This window comes from Oncorhynchus gorbuscha, linkage group LG03 (assembly GCF_021184085.1).
Source record: "Oncorhynchus gorbuscha isolate QuinsamMale2020 ecotype Even-year linkage group LG03, OgorEven_v1.0, whole genome shotgun sequence".
Lineage (NCBI taxonomy): Eukaryota > Metazoa > Chordata > Actinopteri > Salmoniformes > Salmonidae > Oncorhynchus > Oncorhynchus gorbuscha.
The window spans coordinates 87,914,067-87,935,792 of record NC_060175.1 but is presented as its reverse complement, the minus strand read 5'-3'; the positions used below and the strand labels follow the sequence as shown (position 1 = coordinate 87,935,792).

Below are 21,726 nucleotides of genomic sequence, written 5' to 3'. Positions count from 1 at the left end.
CATGTCTCCTGTGTTAAGCCCTTTCTTCGCACCCCCGTTCGTCTTCCCTCCCCCTCCCGTCCTTGTCGAGAGCGCACCTATTTACAAGGTACATAAGATCATGGACATGCGTTCTCGGGGACGGGGTCACCAATACTTAGTGGATTGGGAGGGTTACGGTCCTGAGGAGAGGAGTTGGGTTCCGTCTCGGGACGTGCTGGACCGTTCACTCATCGATGATTTCCTCCGTTGCCGCCAGGATTCCTCCTCGAGTGCGCCAGGAGGCGCTCGGTGAGTGGGGGGTACTGTCATGTTTGTCATTTATTATCATGTCTTGTCCCTGTGCTCCCCATTCTATTCGTTTCCCTCTGCTGGTCTTATTTGGTTCTTTCCCTCCTTCTATCCCTCTCTCTCCCCCTCCCTCTCTCACTCTCTCGCTCTCTCTTCTCTCTATCGTTCCGTTCCTGCTCCCAGCTGTTCCTATTCCCCTAATCATCATTTAGTCTTCCCACACCTGTTCCCGATCCTTTCCCCTGATTAGAGTCCCTATTTATTCCTTTGTGTTCCGTTCCTGTCCCGTCGGTTCCTTGTTTAGTATTCACCATGCTGTGATTGCGTTTCGCCCTGTCCTGTCGTGTTTTTGCTGTGATTGTGTATCGCCCTGTCCTGTCGTGTTTTTTGCCTTCATCAGATGCTGCGTGTGAGCAGGTGTCTCTGTCAACTACGGCCTGCGCCTACCCGAAGCGACCTGCAGTCTGTGGCCGCTTCTCCAGTTATTTCCCCTCTACAGACTAGAGGATTTCTGTTATTCCCTGTTTGGACTTAAATAAACTCTGTTTCTGTTAAGTCGCTTTTGGGTCCTCTTTCACCTGCATGACAATCGCTGCAGAATGCTGTGGTAGCCATGCTGGTTAAGTGTGCCTTGAATTCTAAATACATCACAGACAGTGTCACCAGCAAAGCACCCCCACACCATCGCACCTCCTCCTCCATGCTTCACGGTGGGAACCACACATGAGTAAATCATCCGTTCACCTAGTCTGCGTCTCACAAAGACACGGCGGTTGGAACCAAAAATCCCCAATTTGGACTCAAGGACAGATTTCTAACGGTCTAATGTCCATTGCTCGTGTTTCTTGGCCCAAGCAAGTCTCTTCTTCTTATTGGTGTCCTTTAGTAGTGGTTTCTTTGCAGCAATTTGACCATGAAGGCCTGATTCACGCAATTTCCTCTGAACAGTTGATGTTGAGATGTGTCTGTTCCTTGAACTCTGAAGAATTTATTTGGGCTGCAATTTCTGAGGCTGGTAACTCTAATGAACTTATCCTCTGCATCAGACGTAACTCTGGGTCTTCCTTTCCTGTGGCGGTCCTCATGAGAGCCAGTTTCATCACAGTGCTTGATGGTTTTAGCGAGAGCACTTGAAGAAACTATCAATGTTTTGGAAATTTTCCGGATTGACTGACCTTCATGTCTTAAATTAATGATGGACTGTCATTTCTCTGTTCTTGCCATAATATGGACTTGGTCTTTTACCAAATAAGGCTATCTTCTGTATACCACCCCGACCTTGTCACAACACAACTGATTGTCTCAAATGCATTAAGAAGGAAAGAAATTCCACAAATTAACTTTTAACAAGGCACACCTGTTCATTGAAATGCATTCCAGGCGACTACCTCATGAAGCTGGTTGAGATAATGCCAAGAGTGTGCAAAGCTGTCATCAAGGCATAGGGTGGCTACTTTGAAGAATCTCAAATATAAAATATATTTTGATTTGTTTAACACTTTTTTGGTTGCTACATGATTCCATGTGTGTTATTTCATAGTTTTGATATCTTCACTATTATTTAACAATGTAATAAAGAAAACCCCTTGAATGAGTAGCGGTGTCCAAACTTTTGACTGGTAATGTATATCAGGTCTTCTCATAAGAATAACTAATACTCTTCTTCCTATAGGAGGTGGACCGGATCATTGCTCAGATGATGCACGCTGCAGATTACCTGGACTGGGATGTGTCTGAGCTGAGACCAGTAAGTGTGGCCAAATGTGGGATGTCCCTTACAATTACTGATATCAGAGGAGAAAATACATATTTTAATGAATTCTACAAATATCTGCTGAACAAAACCTCCCAAAAATACTAATTTAGATGCTAAGCTAGAATGCACTTTGGTTTGTTCAGGTGCTGAAGGACATGATGACAGCCATCGACGCAGACAGCAGTAACACGGTCTCTCTGGATGAGTGGGTGGAAGGCGGAATGAACAACGTCCCTCTGCTGGTATTACTTGGGCTGAAGGTGGGTGAACCATATTCCCCTTCTGGGTTGTGTTCATTAGGAACAAAATGGAAGAAACAGGGAGGGGCTACTTGGATTTCCAATAAGAAATGCTGGTTGCTGTTGCAAAAATGGTTTGATACATTTTGCCCAATGTCACTGGGGCAGAAGGTGGAAAAGGGACCATCCATCATTCTTTCCCCTTTTATTGCGTCAACAAATGTTTCCTGTGCAGGCCGGGAGGAGTACACATGATGCATCCTCTTTGTGTTATATGCTGAGTGTACAAAACATTAAGGACACCTGCTCTTTCTATGGTATAGACTGACCAGGTGAATCCAGGTGAAAGCGCTGATCCTTTATTGATGTCACCAGTTAAATCCACTTCAATCAGTGTAGATGAAGGGGAGGAGATGGTTAAAGAAGGAGTTTTTGAGACAGTTGAGACATGGGGGATTGTGTATGTGTGCCATTCAGAGGTTGAATGGGCAAGATAAAACACTGGTTTGTGTCGAGAACTGCAATTGCTGCTCTCTCTCTCTTTCTGTTACTCTGTATGTTGCTCTCCTTCTGCTCTTACCTCTGTGCACCACCCCTTTGTTGACTCACGCATGCATGTGTGCTAATGTTACCTGTTTCACATACACATCTATCTCTGCACCACCAGAGTGAGTTAGAGGAAGTGGGGAAAAGCCTATCTATTATTCTCATTCACAACTCCATCTAACCTCACCCTCTGCATCAATTAGTAGCAACTGCAATGGAAAGGAAGAACATAAACATTAATTGTTACAGTATAAAGAGTAAGTTATTATGTTTAGAACAATGAAAGTGGGGGTGCTATTTTATTTCGAGTCATTTAGCAGACGTGCTTATCCAGAGCGACTTACAGTAGAGAGTGGATCTGTTTTAATTTGTACTGGTCCCCCGTGGGAATCAAACCCACAGTCCTGACATTGCAAGTGCCATGCTCTACCAACTGAGCCACATGGGACCACTGTCACTCTTGTCTCCCAAGTGCTGAGATCTGGAAATACTAGCGTCTGAGAAAATATCTTAGGGGGTATGCTTACTTATTGAGCATGCAATTTACTTTTGGGTCTGTTATCAGACTGCCTTACAAAGATCTGAACTGTAAACTGGTCTTTCTCATGCCCCTACTACAATGCCAGGTACTTCCCCTCAGGCTATTTCTGGCCACCAATGAGAATATCATGGAGGCCTTCATCCAGCACTCTCACATTGCTATGTGCTGATTTTAGGGGCTATGCTTCATACACATAGACTGACTGAAAGTCTGGCTCTGAGCTGAGGCACCATGAGTCATTTAAACCAATGTTTGTAAAATATTTTTTTACTGTGTATTTGTGTCTATAATCTGGAAAAGAGCATATACAATCTGTGACCATGTTACTGTATAATCTTGTGTTGCAAACATTGGTGTTACTGATGTAGTATTGCATAGAAAGGGCTTATATTTACCCAAGGAGATTCCATGGAAATATGGTAGAAATGTACATTCCATTCCTCATTTAATTATGCAGCATAGATTCCTTTCAGCGTAATTCTGATATTTTGATAGATGGGATCATGGCATGCAAAGGCCATTGTAAAGCCAACTGTAAAAGTCAACACTGTCAACACAAAGTCAACACATTCCAGGAGAGTCATCTCAGAGGCGATTTATGTTTGTTGCTAACAGCATCACTAATAGCCCCAATCTCCAACCATGAGACAATATTCAAATGAAATGTGTATCAATGTTGCATTGCTTACATAATGTTTTCCAAATATGAGATCCAACATTTACCCTTAGAGTCAGTGTTTGTTTTAGTAGTGTGCAAAAATGGTCAAAATAGTTTTTGACATATAAGATAAAAAAGCACAAGGTTTTTATATTTGGTTTATTATACCATAATATGTGTTTTCTCCCCCACCATCTACCCCCAGATGACTCAGAAGGATGGGCAGCACCTATGGAGGATGAAAAATTACAACAAGCCTGTCTACTGCAACGTGTGTCAGAGCATGCTGCTAGGACTGAGGAAACAGGGGCTTTGCTGCACCTGTGAGTGTCATTGTCTGGTCTCACCACTAGAGGGAAATACAACATAACTTCCTCAATCCACTCAAAGCAACAACAAAATATTACCAGGAAGACACCTATCCTGAACTTACAATTAAAAGCAAGTTAGTGGAATCGCATTCTCATAATCAGATGATGTTAACATGTACCATTAGATAACCATTATGACCTATGACATCCCCACATATTTCCATAGGAATAACTGTAGTGGTGTTGTTTATTGTTTACTTAATTGTCAGCCTTGTATATCTTGTCTTGATTAACATGATTCATTAAACGAGAGAATAACAATAATAGTTGAAAACACAATGGAGACACGTAACGCATTGTTTACTTGTCTTTGTTTTCAAGGTTGTAAATACACGGTCCATGGACGCTGTGCCAACAGAAACCCAGCTCCCTGTACCAGGACCTATGTCAAGTCTAAGAAAGACACGGGAGTAAGAGAGTTTTTTTTCAAACAACATTTTACAATGCCATTTGCAATTATATTAATATTTCCAATGCCTCTTCATTCTTAGTGTATGTTGTAATGTGAATTTCTAAGCCACTCTCTTTGTCCCGGTGCATGTATGCCAGTCTTGCATCTGACTCTGCCTGTGTCTCCTGCCTCAGGTTCCAACCCATGACTGGGTCAGTGGGAACTGTGACTCTGGGAAGTGTGACAAGTGTCAGAAGAAGATCAAGAGTTATCACGGGCTGACGGGCAAACACTGTGTCTGGTGCCACTCCATGGTGATGAGGGAGGGCTCCTGAGTAGCCCTGTGGTGGGGAGAGTTAGGCCCCTTTAAGTTATTAGGCCAGTCTTTTCTTCCAAGCAGAATATTTACATATAACAATCTGTTGTTCAATCTGTTCATGGAGTGGTCTTGCAAGAGCTATGTCTGGAACCAATTTGTAAGTCGCTCTGGATAAGAGCGTCTGCTAAATGACTTAAATGTAAATGTAAATGTAACTACGTCTGGATCTACAGTACCAGTCAAAAGTTTGGACACACCTACTCATTCAAGGGTTTTTCTTTATTTCTACTGTTTTCTACATTGTAGAATAATAGTGAAGACATCAAAACTATAAAATAACACATATGGAATCATGTAGTAACCAAACAAGTGTTAAACAAATCAAATTAGAGATTCTTCAAAGTAGCACCCTTTTCCTTGATGACAGCTTTGCACACTCTTGGCATTCTCTCAACCAGCTTTATGAGGTAGTTAACCAACACACCTCCAGGTTGGCTCCCGAGTGGTGCAGCGGTCTAAGGCACTGCATCTCAGTGCAAGAGGTGCACTGCAGTCACTGGTTCAAATCCAGTGACTGCAATCACATCTGGCTGTGATTGGGGGTCCCATAGGTCGGCGCACAATTGGCCCAGCATCGTCTGGGTTTGGCCGGGGTAGGCCGTCATTGTAAGTAAGAATTTGTTCTTAACTGACTTGCCTAGTTAAATTGTTGTTTTTAAAAATAATATTTTAAAAGGGCTATTTGACCAAGAAGGAGAATGATAGAGTGCTCCATCAGATTACCTGGCCTCCACTCCATAATCACCCAACCTCAACCCAGTTGAGATGGTTTGGGATGAGTTGGACTGCAGAGTAAAGCAAACCATTACAGATTACAAAGGGAAGCACAGCCGAGAGCTGCCCAGTGACTCAAGCCTACCGGACGAGCTAAACTACTTCTATGCTCGCTTCGAGGCAAATAACACTGAAACATGTATGAGAGCACAAGCTGTACCGGAAGTGTGATCACGCTCTCCGCAGCCAGTGTGAGTAAGACCTTTAGACAGGTCAAAATTCACAAGGCCGCAGGGCCGGACGGATTACCAGGACATGGACTGCGAGCATGCACTGGCCAACTAGCAAGTCTTCACTGAAATTTTCAACCTCTCCCTGTCCGAGTCTGTAATACCAACATGTTTTAAGCAGACCGCTATAGTGCCTGTGCCCAAGAACACTAAGGTAACCTGCCTAATGACTACCGACCCGTAGCACTCACGTCTGTAGCCATGAAGTGCTTTGAAAGGCTGGTCATGGCTCACATCAACACCATCATCCCAGAAACCCTAGACCCACTCCAATTTGCATACCGCCCCAACAGATCCACAGATGATGTAGTCTCTATTGCACTCCACAGTGCCCTTTCCCACCTGGGCAAAAGGAACACCTATGTGAGAAAGCTATTCATTGCATAAAGCTCGGCGTTCAATACCATAGTGCCCTCAATGCTAATAAATAAGCTAAGGACCCTGGGACAGAACACCTCTCTTTGCAACTGGATCCTGGACTTCCTGATGGGCTGCCCCCAGGTGGTAAGGGTAGGTAACAACACGTCCGCCACGCTGATCCTCAACACATGGGCCCCTCAGGGGTGTGTGCTCTGCCCCGTCCTGTACTCCCTGTTCACTCATGACTGCAAGGCCAGGCACGACTCCAACACTATCATTAAATTTGCCAATGAGACAACAGTGGTAGGCCTGATCACCGACAACAACGAGACAGCCTATATGGAGGAGGTCAGAGACCTGGCCGTGTGGTGCCAGGACAATAACTTCTCCCTCAACGTGGTCAAGACAAAGTAGATGATTGTGGACTACAGGAAAAAGAGGACTGAGCACGCCCCCATTCTCATTGACGGGGCTGCAGTGGAGCAGGTTGAGAGCTTCAAGTTCTTTGGTGTCCACATTACCAACAAACTAAAATGGTCCAAGCACACCATGACAGTCGTGAAGCAGGCACGACAAAACCTGTCCCCCCTCAGGGGACTGAAAATATTTGGCATGTGTCCTCAGATCCTCAAAAGGTTCTACAGCTGCACCATCGAGAGCATCTTGACTGGATGCATCACTGCCTGGTATGGCAACTGCTCGGCCTCTGACCGCAAGGCACAATAGAAGTTTACGTACACTTAGGTTGGAGTCATTAAAACTGGTCTGGTTCATCCTTGGGAGCAATTTCCAAATGCCTGAAGGTACCACGTTCATCTGTACAAACAATAGTACGCAAGTTTAAACACCATGGGACCGTGGGGGCATCAGGAGGAAGATACTTTCTCTCTCCTAGAGATGAATGTACTTTGGTGCGAAAAGTGCAAATAAATCCCAGAACAACAGCAAAGGACATTGTGAAGATGCTGGAGGAAACAGGTACAAAGTATCTATATTCATAGTAGAACGAGTCCTATATCGACATAACCTGAAAGGCCGCTCAGAAAGGAAGAAGCCACTGCTCCAAAACCGCCACTGCACTTTTTGGATAAATGATAAATGATAAATCCTCTGGTCTGATGAAACAAAAATAAAACTGTTTGGCCATAATGACCATCATTATGTTTGGAGGAAAAAGGGGGAGGCTTGCAAGCCGAAGGGCAATACTCCAACCGTGAAGCACGGGGGTGGCAGCATCATGTTGTGGGGGTGCTTTGCTGCAGGAGGGACTGGTTGACTTCACAAAATGGATGGAATCATGAGGAAGAATAAATTGTGTGGATATATTGAAGCAACATCTCAAGACATCATTCAGGATGTTAAAGCTTGGTCACAAATGGGTCTTCCAAATGGACAATGACCCCAAGCATACTTCTAAAGTTGTGGCAAAATGGCTTAAGGGCAACAAAGTCAAGGTATTGGAGTGGCCATCACAAATCCCTGACCTCAATCCTATAGAAAATTTGTGGGCAGAACTGAAAAAGAGTGTGCGTGCAAGGAGGCCTACAAACCTGACTCAGTTACACCAGCTCTGTCAGGAGGAGTGGGCCAAAATTCACCACAACTTATTGTGGGAGGCTTGTGGAAGGCTACCCGAAACGTTTGACCCAAGTTTAACAATTTAATGGCAATGCTACCAAATACTAATTGAGTGTATGTAAACTTCTAGGAATGTGATGAATCAATAAATCATTCTCTCTACTATTATTCTGACATTTCACATTCTTAAAAAAGAAAGTGGTGATCCTAACTGACCTAAGATGGAATTTTTACTAGGATTAAATGTCAGGAATTGTGAAACTGAGTTTAAATGTATTTGGCTAAGGTGTAAGTAAACTTCCGACTTATACTACTTCAACTAACCAGTGCCCCGCACATTGACTCTGTTACTTTTATCTCTTATTCTTATCCATATTTTTTAAAACTGCACTGTCGTTTAAGGGCTTGTAGTAAGCATCTCACTGTTGTATTCAACGCATGTGACTAATAACATTTGATTTGATTCATTATTACTCTACAATGTAGAAAATAGTCAATATAAAGAAAAACCCTTGAAGGAGTAGGTGTGTCCAGACTTTTGACTGGTCTTGTATGTCTGTGAACAATACAGCACTTTGTGACTACTTTGATATAAAAATGCTTTATAAATCAAATGTGGTTAGCTTTATAAATGAATAATTTGATAACAGATATCACTGGCTGTTACTTTATTCCAGCGCCATGATGACTGTGCCTCCCAGGAGCCCTCCGACTGTAACTGTGGAACTCTCAGAGACCATATCCTCCCCCCTTGGGCCATCTACCCTGTTATGAAGGTACAGGATAACCTACTGCCCTATGACAGGTGTCTAATACTGTAAAGCTCACATAAGGATATATTTTAAGGAACCTCAACTTAGTGAAATTACTTTTTTTATTCTCTTAACATTCACTCACATGCAATGGTAATAGTAGGATAGCTAAGATGTCTAGTTTGAGAAACAATACATCTGTATTTGACTATTATTCGGTTATTGCTTGTTGTTTTATATGATCTCTGGATTTGCTAAGTTGACTGTTCATCTCTCTCTTCACCCCATCAGGAGAAGCCTAACAGCATGAAGAATGGCTCCTCGAGCTCAGCCGGCGACAGTGACCACAACACCACTCCTGACGGAAAGGTGCTTCAGGTACGTACTAGTACCCTGTCTAGGCCTTTCCCTATTACAGGACTGCAGGTTAGTAACTGGTGTGAGTAAATAAGCAACCGTGTCTAACTATTTTACCTTGTTTAGAGTCTAGAGAACTGTCACTAAGAAGTGCCTCACAGCCATATTCCATTTAGACTACAGTGGGGCAAAAAAGTATTTAGTCAGCCACCAATTGTGCAAGTTCTCCCACTTAAAAAGATGAGAGAGGCCTGTAATTTTCATCATAGGTACTCTTCAACTATGACAGACAAAATGAGAGGAAAAGAAATCCAGAAAATCACATGGTAGGATTTTTAAATGAATTTATATGCAAATTATGGTGGAAAATAAGTATTTGGTCAATAACAAAAGTTTATCTAAATACTTTGTTATATACCCTTTGTTGGTAATGACAGAGGTCAAAAGTTTTCTGTAAGTATTCACAAGGTTTTCACACACTGTTGCTGGTATTTTGGCCCATTCCTCCATGCAGATCTCCTCTAGAGCTGTGATGTTATGGAGCTGTTGCTGGGCAACACAGACTTTGAACTCCCTCCAAAGATTTTCTATGGGTTTGAGATCTGGAGACTGGCTAGGCCACTCCAGGACCTTGAAATGCTTCTTATGAAGCGACTCCTTCGTTGCCCGGGCGGTGTGTTTGGGATCATTGTCATGCTGAAAGACCCAGCCACATTCCATCTTCAATGCCCTTGCTGATGGAGGTTTTCACTCAAAATCTCACGATACATGGCCCCATTCATTCTTTCCTATACACGGATCAGTCGTCCTGGTCCCTTTGCAGAAAAACAGCCCCAAAGCATGATGTTTCCACCCCCATGCTTCACAGTAGGTATGGTGTTCTTTGGATGCAACTCGGCATTCTTTGTTCTCCAAACACGACGAGTTGAGTTTTTACCAAAAAGTTCTATTTTGGTTTCATCTGACCATATGACATTCTCCCAATCTTCTTCTGGATCATCCAAATGCTCTCTAGCGAACTTCAGACGGGCCTGGACATGTACTGGCTTAAGCAGGGGGACACGTCTGGCACTGCAGGATTTGAGTTCCTGGTGGTGTAGTGTGTTACTGATGTAAGGCTTTGTTACTTCGGTCCCAGCTCTCTGCAGGTCATTCACTAGGTCCACCCATGTGGTTCTGGGATTTTTGCTCACCGTTCTCATTTTGACCCCACGGGGTGAGATCTTGCGTGGAGCCCCAGATTGAGGGAGATTATCAGTGGTCTTGTATGTCTTCCATTTCCTAATAATTGCTCCCACCATTGATTTCTTCAAACCAAGCTGCTTACCTATTGCAGTTTCAGTCTTCCCAGCCTGGTGCAGGTCTACAATTTTGTTTCTGGTGTCCTTTGACAGCTCTTTGGTCTTGGCCATAGTGGAGTTTGGAGTGTGACTGTTTGAGGGTGTGGACAGGTGTCTTTTACATGATGACTCCTTGCTGTCCCCAGTCCACCTGGCCATGCTGCTGCTCCAGTTTCAACTGACCTGAGCCCTAGGACCATGCCCCAGGACTACCTGACATGATGACTCCTTGCTGTCCCCAGTCCACCTGGCCATGCTGCTGCTCCAATTTCAACTGTTCTGCCTTACTATTATTCGACCATGCTGGTCATTTATGAACATTTGAACATCTTGGCCATGTTCTGTTATAATCTACACCGGCACAGCCAGAAGAGGACGGGCCACCCCACATATGCTCTCTAATTCTCTCTTTCTTTCTCTCTCTCGGAGGACCTGAGCCCTAGGACCGTGCCCCAGGACTACCTGACATGATGACTCCTTGCTGTCCCCAGTCCACCTGACTGTGCTGCTGCTCCAGTTTCAACTGTTCTGCCTTGTTATTATTCGACCATGCTGGTCATTTATGAACATTTGAACATCTTGGCCATGTTCTGTTATAATCTCCACCCGGCACAGCCAGAAGAGGACTGGCCACCCCACATAGCCTGGTTCCTCTCTAGGTTTCTTCCTAGGTTTTCGCCTTTCTAGGGAGTTTTTCCTAGCCACCGTGCTTCTACACCTGCATTGCTTGCTGTTTGGGGTTTTAGGCTGGGTTTCTGTACAGCACTTTGAGATATCAGCTGATGTACGAAGGGCTATATAAATAAATTTGATTATACTGATAACAAGTTCAAACAGGTGCCATTAATACAGGTAGCGAGTGGAGGACAGAGGAGCCTCTTAAAGAAGAAGTTACAGGTCTGTGAGAGCCAGAAATCTTGCTTGTTTGTAGGTGACCAAATACTTATTTTCCACCATAATTTGCAAATAAATTCATTAAAAATCCTACAATGTGATTTTCTGGATTTTTCCCCCTAATTTTGTCTGTCTTAGTTGAAGTGTATCTATGATGAAAATTACAGGCCTCTCTCATCTTTTTAAGTGGGAGAACTTGCACAATTGGTGGCTGACTAAATACTTTTTTGCCCCACTGTATATGTTATCTGAATATACTGACAATATAGACTGAATATACTGACAATATCATTGTATCCATTTGTGAAACTGCTGTAATCTTTGAACTATTTATCTCTGATCAGATTGATCCGGTCCCAGACACTCATCCTCTTTTAGTGTTTGTGAACCCTAAAAGTGGAGGCAAGCAGGGAGAGAGGTGATGCTACAAGTGAACACTCCTACACAAATGGGCATTTATGGTTGAATAATAAACAATGTCAATGTTTCTATTTTACCATTTCAAGTCCTATTTTATTCATTTCAGAGTTCTGCGTAAATTCCAGTATTTGCTGAATCCACTGCAGGTGTATAACCTATCCAATGGTGGACCTGGACCAGGGTAAGGTTTCCCATATGGATAACTGCATATGATGTATAGACCACTATTAGTATAAAATGAAAAACTGCACTCTGTTTTACCTGCATCACTAATTGGACAACTGGGGTGTATTTAGCAGCTTTAAATCTCGAAAATTACATTTAAGACATTTTACATTTTGAGGAGTCTGAGATTTGTTATTGTGTGTGTATCTGGGCTTTAATACAAATTCATTACCAGTTCTCTTATTTACTGCTTGAATATGCAATGGTATTGGGATAGTTGGAAATAAACCAATAAAATGGTTGCAAAGGGAGGGTATATTACTGGAAACGTTCAAAGTTTACCAGAAAACGTTCACGTTTTTAATGGGAATTTTATCAGATGATAATAATAATATAATAATATATGCAATTTAGCAGACGGACTTACAGTCATGTGTGCATACATTCATGGGTGGTCCCGGGGATGACACCCTCGTTAGCGCCATGCTCTACCAACTGAGCTACAGTGTTTTTTTTGTTGGTACTTTAGATGATCACAGGTATCTGTAATTACCTCTGGCTGTCTGTGGCCTTATCACATGTAATATATATAAATAATCAAATAAGATCATTTTAAAATAAAAAATAGAGTGACAAAGCTGTAAAACATTTTACTATGTTAATGTTTGTTTTTCCACCAAACTGGTGGCAGTTGGGAAAAAAGTAAATAGTTTTACTACAGTATCTCGCGTTAAAGTTTCACAAATAAATTCCCCAATAAATTTGATGGATTCTGGTCAAATTACGCTCAGTCGCAGGCTGTCAAAAATGCGAGGCAATGCAGCTCTGTGTGTTCAAAAGAAAGCAGACAAACACAGACGGAAAAATAATTTCAGCGAAAGGGAAAGTGATGAACAGGGAGGTCATGCGCCACAAAAATATGTTGCACATGGTAAATACAGGGAGTGGTGAAAGTAAGGCAGCACATTTTTGCCATTACACAGAAAATCAATGCAGTGGGGGGCACTAGACGAACAGTAAGCGACCATGGCCGTGGGAAGATGTTTTTGGGTTGGGGGTGCTATTGACGTGTAATAAAGGTGTAGTTCACTTTAAAGTATATATATTAGATATTTATTTTATTTACATTTATCATGGGGTGCTGCAGCACCCTCAGCACCCCTATTTCCCACGGCCATGTAAGCGGGGTGAAGCATAGATGCCCAGAGAGACTCGGAGCTAGAAAGAATAAAGGAGGATTGGCGGACAATGCTGTACTGCACTGTACTGCTGTAGGACATTCAGTTGTAGACCTTTCGAAAGATCAGATACCTCCTCCACAGATTGAGGCAGAGCAGCAACAGCCAATCATTGTGAAGACAGAAGAGGAATGCTTGCCTGGCTACTCATCCACACCGCTCCAGCCAACTGATGTTTCTTCTCCGTGATGAGTCTGGATTTGCCTCCCTCCCTGACGATTTCTAGAATGCAAACACATTCTGACCATTCTGATTGGTCCGAAAAAACGATTGGTTAGGCCAGAGCCGGCCTACATGATGGCATTATCAACTTTGATACTCGGGTTAAATTTTACGATCCAATCGCTGATGAATATGTTTTGTACAATGCCCCTCATTTTGAAGTCAAAGGACTTCTAGGTTGGCAGTTTAGACTGAATGCATGTAACGATAGAGCAGCAGAATTCAATTCAGGTTGAGTTGTCAGGCAAGAGGAATGTCCCTTTGTGACAGAAACATCAGTCCCTGTTGTGAAATCTGAGGGTGAGTTGTGTTAAAAACATGACTTTAGTTTTATTACGCTAGATATGGGATTTTGCATTGCATTAATTGTATCACTTCATCTCCCCCATCTCTTGGAGGGTCTTCGGTTACTCCTGATTTGGTGACTCCAGTCCCACTGACACTACCTGACGCTTCATCAGTTTCACCACCGTTGGGCCCCGGCATTAGTGCAACGTTCTCCCTCATTTTGGAGAATAATGACCCCCTATCAGAAACACTCACACAAAGAAAACGCAAAGTATCATCATCCACTCGCACCTTATGGGAAGCTGAAAACACTACAGTCAATGTGCCAAGGGCTGCCCAACAGCTCCAGCCTGCTCAGTGTAGTCAGTGACATGGCCTTGACTGTTAATGACATGATGCAGCGGCAGGTTTAACACAGTCAGAATATGATGATGTGTCCAGAATAGAATAGCCAAAACTGTGGAGATGAGAAATGCTGGTCTCCCTTCTACTTCCCAACAGAAGTGAAACTATGTCAGTCTCCTGAAAATCAAGGCATCGCCTTGACTGACATGGCCTTGACTTTTACTCATATTAAGCATCTCCAACCAATATTAAATCTAGAATCGGCTTCCTATTTCACAACAAAGCCTCCTTCATTCATGATGCCAAACATACCCTCGTAAAACTGACTATGCTACCAATCCTTGACTTCAGCGATGTAATTTACAAAATAGCCTCCAACACTCTACTCAGCAAACTGGATGTAGTATATCACAATGCCACCCATTTTGCCACCAAAGCCCCATATACTACCCACCACTGCGACCTGTATGCTCTCGTTGGCTGGTCCTCACTACATATTCATCGCCAAACCCACTGGCTCCAGGTCCATCTATAAAACTTTGCTAGGTAAAGCCCCGCCTTATCTCAGCTCACTGGTCACCATAGCAGCACCCACCTGTAGCATGTGCTCCAGCAGGTATATTTCACTGGCCATCCCCAAAGCCAACACTTTCTTTGGCCGCCTTTCCTTCCAGTTCTCTGCTGCCAATGTCTTGAACGAATTGCAAAAAGCACTGAAGCTGGAGTCTTATATCGCCCTCTCTAAGCATCAGAGCATCAGCATATTACCTATATTACTGTACCTATACACAGCCAATCTGTAAATAGCACACCCAACTACCTCATCCTCATATTGTTATTTATCCTCTTGCTCTTTTGCACACCAGTATCTCTACTTGCACATCGTCATCTGCACATCTGTCACTCCAGTGTTAATGCTAAATTAGAATTATTTTTCACTTCTATGGCCTATTTATTGCCTTACTTCCCTCCTCTTCTACATTTGCACACACTGTACACATATTTTCTATTGTGTTATTGACTGTACGTTTATGTGTAACTCTGTGTTGTTGGCCAGGTCGCAGTTGTAAAATTATTACATTTATACCGATATTGGCCTAAAAATAAATACTTTTCCCAAGTTAGTGATATTTCCCATTGACTGATCATTGTTTTTCAGATCAAATCAAATCAAATGTATTTATATAGCCCTTCGTACATCAGCTGATATCTCAAAGTGTTGTACAGAAACCCAGCCTAAAACCCCAAACAGCAAGCAATGCAGATCCTCTCTTCACTAATCTTTTTATGTTGAACCTTTTTGTTATAAACTTATCATCACAACCGTGGTGTTAACCATAGTTGATCTCCATGTTTGGAAGACTTTGTTCAGCATTTTTATATCTGATAGATTCCCCTACTTTTGGTTTAAAAATTATGTTTAGAAATAATAAATATAAATAGCGCCTTCTTTCTTCTTTTTTTACACTGTTGACTGACCACTTTGTACACTCATACTTCAAGTAAACTTGAACAGCTTATTTCTCTCTGAGATGTCATAACCATCTGAACGTCACTGTTAGATCTTGTACTGCACCCCCAACATAATACACACTCTGTGTTTCAGGCTGTGCTTCTTCAGAAATCTGAAGGATTACAGGATATTGGTTTGCGGAGGGGACGGCACTGTGGGCTGGATACTTGATGCCATAGGTGGGGTCCAGTCCACAATATTGGTAGACCATGTACTACACACTCAGTGGACAGTTTATTAGGTACACCTCCCCGTTCAGGAAAATGGTTCGCTCCTACAGTGAGTCACGTGGCTGTGGCTTGCAAAATAAAGCAGGCAGACAGGCCTCGAGGCATACAATTACTGTTCGATTGAACATTAGAATGGGAAAAAACGAGTGACCTAAGTGACTTTGAACGTGGTATGATTGTTGATGCCAGGCGTGCCGGTTCTAGTATCTCAGAAACGGCCACTCTTCTGGGCCTTTTCACGCACAACAGTGTCTAGGGTTTGCCGAAAATGTTGACGGACAAAATGTTGACGAACAAAAAACATCCCGTCAGCGGCAGTCCTGTGGAAGAAAACAGCTCATTGATGAGAGGTCGAAGGAGAATGGTAAGAATCGTGCAAGCTGACCGGTGGGTCACAACAGCATCTCGGAATGCACAACTCGTCGGGCCTTGTCACAGATGGGTTATTGCAGCAGATGACCACACTATGTTCCAATCCTAACCGCTAAAAACAAGAAGTGGCTGTGATCACCAACACTGAACAATTGAGTAGTGGAAAAACATTGCCAGGTCCGACGAATCCGGTTCCTGTTCCGTCATGCTGATGGCAGTCAGGATTTAGTGTAAACAGCACGGGTCCATGGCCCCATCCTGCCTGGTGTCAACGATACTGACTGTTGGCAGTAGTGTAATGGTGTGGAGAAAGTGGTCATGCCCCGAAATAAATCAGGCTGTTCTGGAGGCAAAGGGGGATCCGACCCAGGACTAGATGCTTGTACCATAAACTGGCCACTGAGTGTACATGCCAATAGACAAGTCAACTTTAGTATATGAGTAAAAACGATTAATTTTCTTACCAAACATGTTACAGAAATGGATTCCATGTAGTAACCTAGACATGAGTAATGCTGATGATCTCTCTTTCTCCCCTTCTGGTGCAATCAGAAAAAGCCAAACTTCAAGTGCGGCCACCTGTGGCTGTGTTACCCCTGGGCACAGGAAATGACCTTGCACGTTGTCTTAGATGGGGAGGAGGTGAGAAGGGTTGTCTTTTGTCTTTGTTCACATATCATGTTTCCTGTATCACGGAGTAAGTTTAGCCAAACGGGTAAGTTGAGCCACCCTTGTTTATAGGAATCCATACACAAAATGTATAATTTAACTAAACATTTAGGAAAAGGTCATCATTGTGAAGGAAGAAACCACATGGGAAAAGTGGTAAGCAAGTTAGGTAAAAAAAATGTTGTAAGAGGTTTCATGATGTTCGTATCTAAACCAAATAATATTATTTTAAGATTGTTCTATACATCAGTTTGGGTCTATGTAAGCTTCATTATGAGGTCCTAAACCTAGCATGAAAGTGCATCCATGTAAGGTTGAAGTCATTAAAACTAGTTATTCAACCATTCCACAAATGTCTTGTTATAACAAACTATAGTTTTGGCAAGTCGGTTAGGACATCTACTTTGTGCATGACACAAGTCATTTTTCCAACAATTGTTTACAGACTGATTATTTCACTTATTGCAATGTATCTGTATCACAATTCCAGTGGGTCAGAAGTTTACATACACTAAGTTGACTGAGCCTTTAAACAGCTTGAAACATTCCAGAAGGTTATGTAATGGCTTTAGAAGCATCTGATAGGCTAATTGACATCATTTGAGTCAATTGGAGGTGTACCTGTGGATGTATTTCAAGGCCTACCTTCAAACTCAGTGCCTCTTTGCTTGACATCATGGGAAAATCAAAATAAATCTGCCAAGACCTCAGAAAAAAATGTGCAGACCTCCACAAGTCTGGTTCATCCTTCGGAGCAATTTCCAAATGCCTGAAGGTACCACGTTCATCTATATGAACAATAGTACACAAGTATAAACACAATGGGACCACGCACCATCTTTACCGCTCAGGAAGGAGACGCGTTCTGTCTCCTAGAGATGAACGTACTTTGGTGCAAAAAGTGTAAATCAATCCCAGAACAACAGCAAAGGGCCTTGTGAAGATGCTGGAGGAAACAGGTACAAAAGTATATTTATCCCTAGTAAACCTAGTCCTATATCAACATAAGCCAGACTATGATTTGCAACTGCACATGGGGAAAAATGTTGTACTATTTGGAGAAATGTCCTCTGGTCTGATGAAACAAAAATAGAACTGTTTGGCCATAATGACCATCTTGATGTTTGAAGGAAAAAGGAGGAGGCTTGCAAGCCGAAGAACACCATCCCAACTGTGAAGCACGGGGTGGCAGCATCATGTTGTGGGGGTTCTTTACTGCAGGAGGGGCTGGTGCACTTCACAAAATGGATGGCATCATGAGGAAGAATAAATTGTGTGGATATATTGAAGCAACATCTCAAGTCATCAGTCAGGAAGTTAAAGCTTGGTCACAAATAGGTCTTCCAAATGGACAATGACCCCAAGCATACTTCTAAAGTTGTGACAAAATGGCTTAAGGACAACAAAGTCAAGGTATTGGAGTGGCCATCACAAAGCCCTGACCTCAATCCTATAGAAAATCTGTGGGCAGAACTGAAAAAGTGTCTGCGTGCAAGGAGGCCTACAAACCTGACTCAGTTACACCAGCTCTGTCAGGAGGAATGGGACAAAATTCACACAACTTATTGCGGGAAGCTTGTGGAAGGCTACCTAAAGCGTTTGAGCCAAGTTAAACAATTTAAAGGCAATGATACCAAATACTAATTGAGTGTATGTAAACTTCTGACCCACTGGGAATGTGATGAAAGAAATAAAAGCTGAAATAAATGATTCTCTCTACTATTATTCTGACATTTCACATTCTTAAAATAAAGTGGTGATCCTAACTGACCTAAGACAGGGAATTTTTACTAGGATTAAATCTCAGGAATTGTGAAAAACGAAGTTTAAATATATTTGGCTAAAGTGTATGTAAACTTCCGACTTCAACTGTAGCTGTGTGGGCTAATATAGTCAATGTTTGTTTAAGTTGAGCAAATTGAAGTGTTTTCTTCCCAGGTGTAATGCATTGCATTATCGCTGGAAATTAGGTAACAATAGGGCTTGGCTTGTGTTAAAAATGTTTGTTTTTTTAAGTACTAAGTGTTTGTTAGGCATGTTTTTTAGGTGTGTGTTAAAAGATGCTTCAAAATATTAAAAGACAAAAAAACAAATGTTATTGTGTTTGGGAAATAAAGATAGAAATGGTTTGAAAAATGTAGTGGTAATATTTCATTCAGTACAGAAATTTGTAGGCGGCTTAACTTACAGTCCCGCGGCTGAACTTGTCCCAAACCTGGGGTAAGTTGTGCAAAGAGACCACCGCTTTTTTTTTTACAAGTATATTTTCAAAACTATTATGTTAATATTAATTCTGATTATTTCCAGGGAAACAGAACATCCTGAAATATATGTAGATATCTTTGTGAGAAAGAATACTATAGTTCCCTTGATGGAGTGATGCTGAATATAGTTGAGCCACTCTCCCCTATAGGTTATGATGGGACGGATCTGTGTCGGATCCTGAAGGAGATTGAGGGCAGCACCCCGGTGCTGATGGACCGCTGGAATGTAGAGGTGATCCTAGAGGACCCTCAGGAGATGGGTGACCCTGTGCCTTATGAGATCATCAACAACTACTTCTCCATTGGAGTGGTGAGTGAACTTCTATCATGGTCCAAGATCTGTTTGTGCTGTCTTGCCAATTCCTATGGTCATTGTCACGTCAACATGGCAATGACCATCGGAGTTGGCAGGACAGCAAAAAATGATATGTCCAGGCTACTTAGTTATGGCACACACCAGAATGCTTTGTCAACTTTTTCATAACTTGTTCTGTGTTGACAGGATGCCTCTATTGCCCACCGGTTTCATACGCTGAGAGAGAAACACCCCCAGAAATTTAATAGCAGGTAAGAAAACTTGAATAACCGGACTGGAGTCTGGTTATTCAGAGGGGACCTTTAGGTGTAATGACTTTGTGCATGGTGTAAACGACCCTACGTTAAATGCAAGAATGTTGTTCAATATTCTAGAATGAAGAACAAGTTGTGGTATTTTGAGTTTGCCACCTCTGAGACCATCTCTGCTTCATGCAAGAAACTGAATGAATGTCTTACAATTGAGGTGAGGATTGCAAACACACAGTAACTTTATAAAAAAACATATACCCAACCAGTGTTGCGAGTAAAAGTAACACTTTACAGTACTGTTACTTTTATGAGTAACGGAGTAACATAACAAGTTACTGTCTTCAAAAAAAAATTATATTATTATTTTTTCCATTACTTTCAGAATCTCTCAGAAGGTTGTATATTTTTTAAGCCTTGTTTCCTGGAATTCATCTGTAGCTAGGCTAACTCGTTTCCTAGGCTATCGTGAAACTGAAAATCAAAGAAAGATGGCAGTTGTATTGTGTCCCCTGATTAACCTATGCACAGGCAGCAAGCATTAATATATTTGTCTAGAAACACCACATCAAACCTGAAATAGCATCTGGAGATTGTGCACAAAGGCACAGAGCTGGTAGCCAAAGTTCCAGAAATGCGTGAAAGAGGAGAAATCTATAGGCCTACATATTATGACAATAAACGAAGATCCATACGCCTAAATAATATTTCCAAGTGTTCTTACGAAATGTTCATATAAACAATCAAAAATGTCTGATAAATACAATTCAAAACGGCAATAAAAAGTGTCATCACACAACTAAATTCTATCTTGATAGGATAACGTGGTGTAACTAGCTCCCCCTAAGAACAATGTCCAATTGCTGACACAAGAAAATACAAGTTTGGTAAAAATGTGGTATTTTAATGATGGTCATGCTTAGGGAAATAAGTGGCTACAGTTGGCACTTTTTTTTCAAGCTGCCCTATTGGAGGGGGTGCCAGTTGCCTCCAACACACTTACCTTAAATCTGTATTGCTTTATTAAAAACTGATTATAATTTGTATCTCTAAACAAATGGATTATTACAGGCTCCCCTAATGGTGTTGCAGGTTTTCCTACTTAGGTCTGTGATTTTTTTATCATAGGTACACTTCAACTGTGAGAGACGGAATCTAAAACAAAAATCCAGAAAATCACATTGTATGATTTTTAAGTAATTAATTAGCATTTTATTGCATGACATAAGTATTTGATCACCTACCAACCAGTAACAATTCTGTCTCTCACAGACCTGTTAGTTTTTCTTTAATTAAAAAGCCCTCCTGTTCTCCACTCATTACCTGTATTAACTGCACCTGTTTGAACGTATTACCTGTATAAAATACACCTGTCCACACACTCAATCAAACAGACTCCAACCTCTCCACAATGGCCAAGACCAGTGAGCTGTGTAAGGACATCAGGGATAAAATTGTAGACCTGCACAAGACTGGGATGGGCTACAGGACAATAGGCAAGCAGCTTGGTGAGAAGGTGTTACTGGAATAAAATTCATACATGTTTTAATACCCAATTAAATTAAACACTCTGCCCACTTCTAAGAATATGTAAGACTCTTATTTGCATAAAATGGACAGAGACCAGTCTCAAAATCAATCAGCAGCGTTTATTCTCGAGAGTACTGAACATGAAACATTTTACCACAGGTTATAAACTGAAAATGACGTCATTAGTTTTCGAACTGTCCCGTCTCTTCCTCACCCTGGTACAAAGGCAGTATCTCAAGCTTTCCCACATCGTCCCACACCAATTTAATATAATTTATGAGCCAAGGTCTTCCTGTGTCGATAAGCATTCTAGCCAGTCTGACGAAAAGTTCATTAATTTCTACCAAGGAACAGACAGTCATTGTTCTAATTATTGATTATATTTACACACATTATATTCAGTACTAGGATAAAAAGAAAATTCATAAATCTATACAGTAACATAATAGTATTCTCATTAGTCAGTCCTG

General features: G+C 42.0%; 1 protein-coding gene and 1 non-coding gene across 5 annotated transcripts in view; one reads left to right on the top strand and one right to left on the bottom strand.

The window, feature by feature from the left end:
• The window catches only part of LOC124032151 (diacylglycerol kinase beta-like), a 57,966-nt gene that overhangs the window by 22,484 nt on the left and 13,756 nt on the right, over positions 1–21,726 (top strand). For 3 of the 4 annotated variants that reach the window (XM_046344296.1, XM_046344298.1, XM_046344299.1), the window contains exons 7-20: positions 1,943–2,017; positions 2,170–2,286; positions 4,216–4,333; positions 4,703–4,791; positions 4,967–5,086; positions 8,771–8,869; positions 9,137–9,223; positions 11,781–11,854; positions 11,963–12,037; positions 15,721–15,806; positions 16,782–16,871; positions 19,312–19,472; positions 19,665–19,729; positions 19,853–19,943. In XM_046344296.1, the coding sequence (XP_046200252.1) occupies positions 1,943–2,017; positions 2,170–2,286; positions 4,216–4,333; positions 4,703–4,791; positions 4,967–5,086; positions 8,771–8,869; positions 9,137–9,223; positions 11,781–11,854; positions 11,963–12,037; positions 15,721–15,806; positions 16,782–16,871; positions 19,312–19,472; positions 19,665–19,729; positions 19,853–19,943 (1,347 nt within the window). The other variant, XM_046344300.1, reaches the window with a different exon arrangement.
• On the bottom strand, positions 3,186–3,261 carry trnaa-ugc. Its single transcript has one exon. It is a non-coding gene; the product is annotated as a tRNA-Ala (tRNA).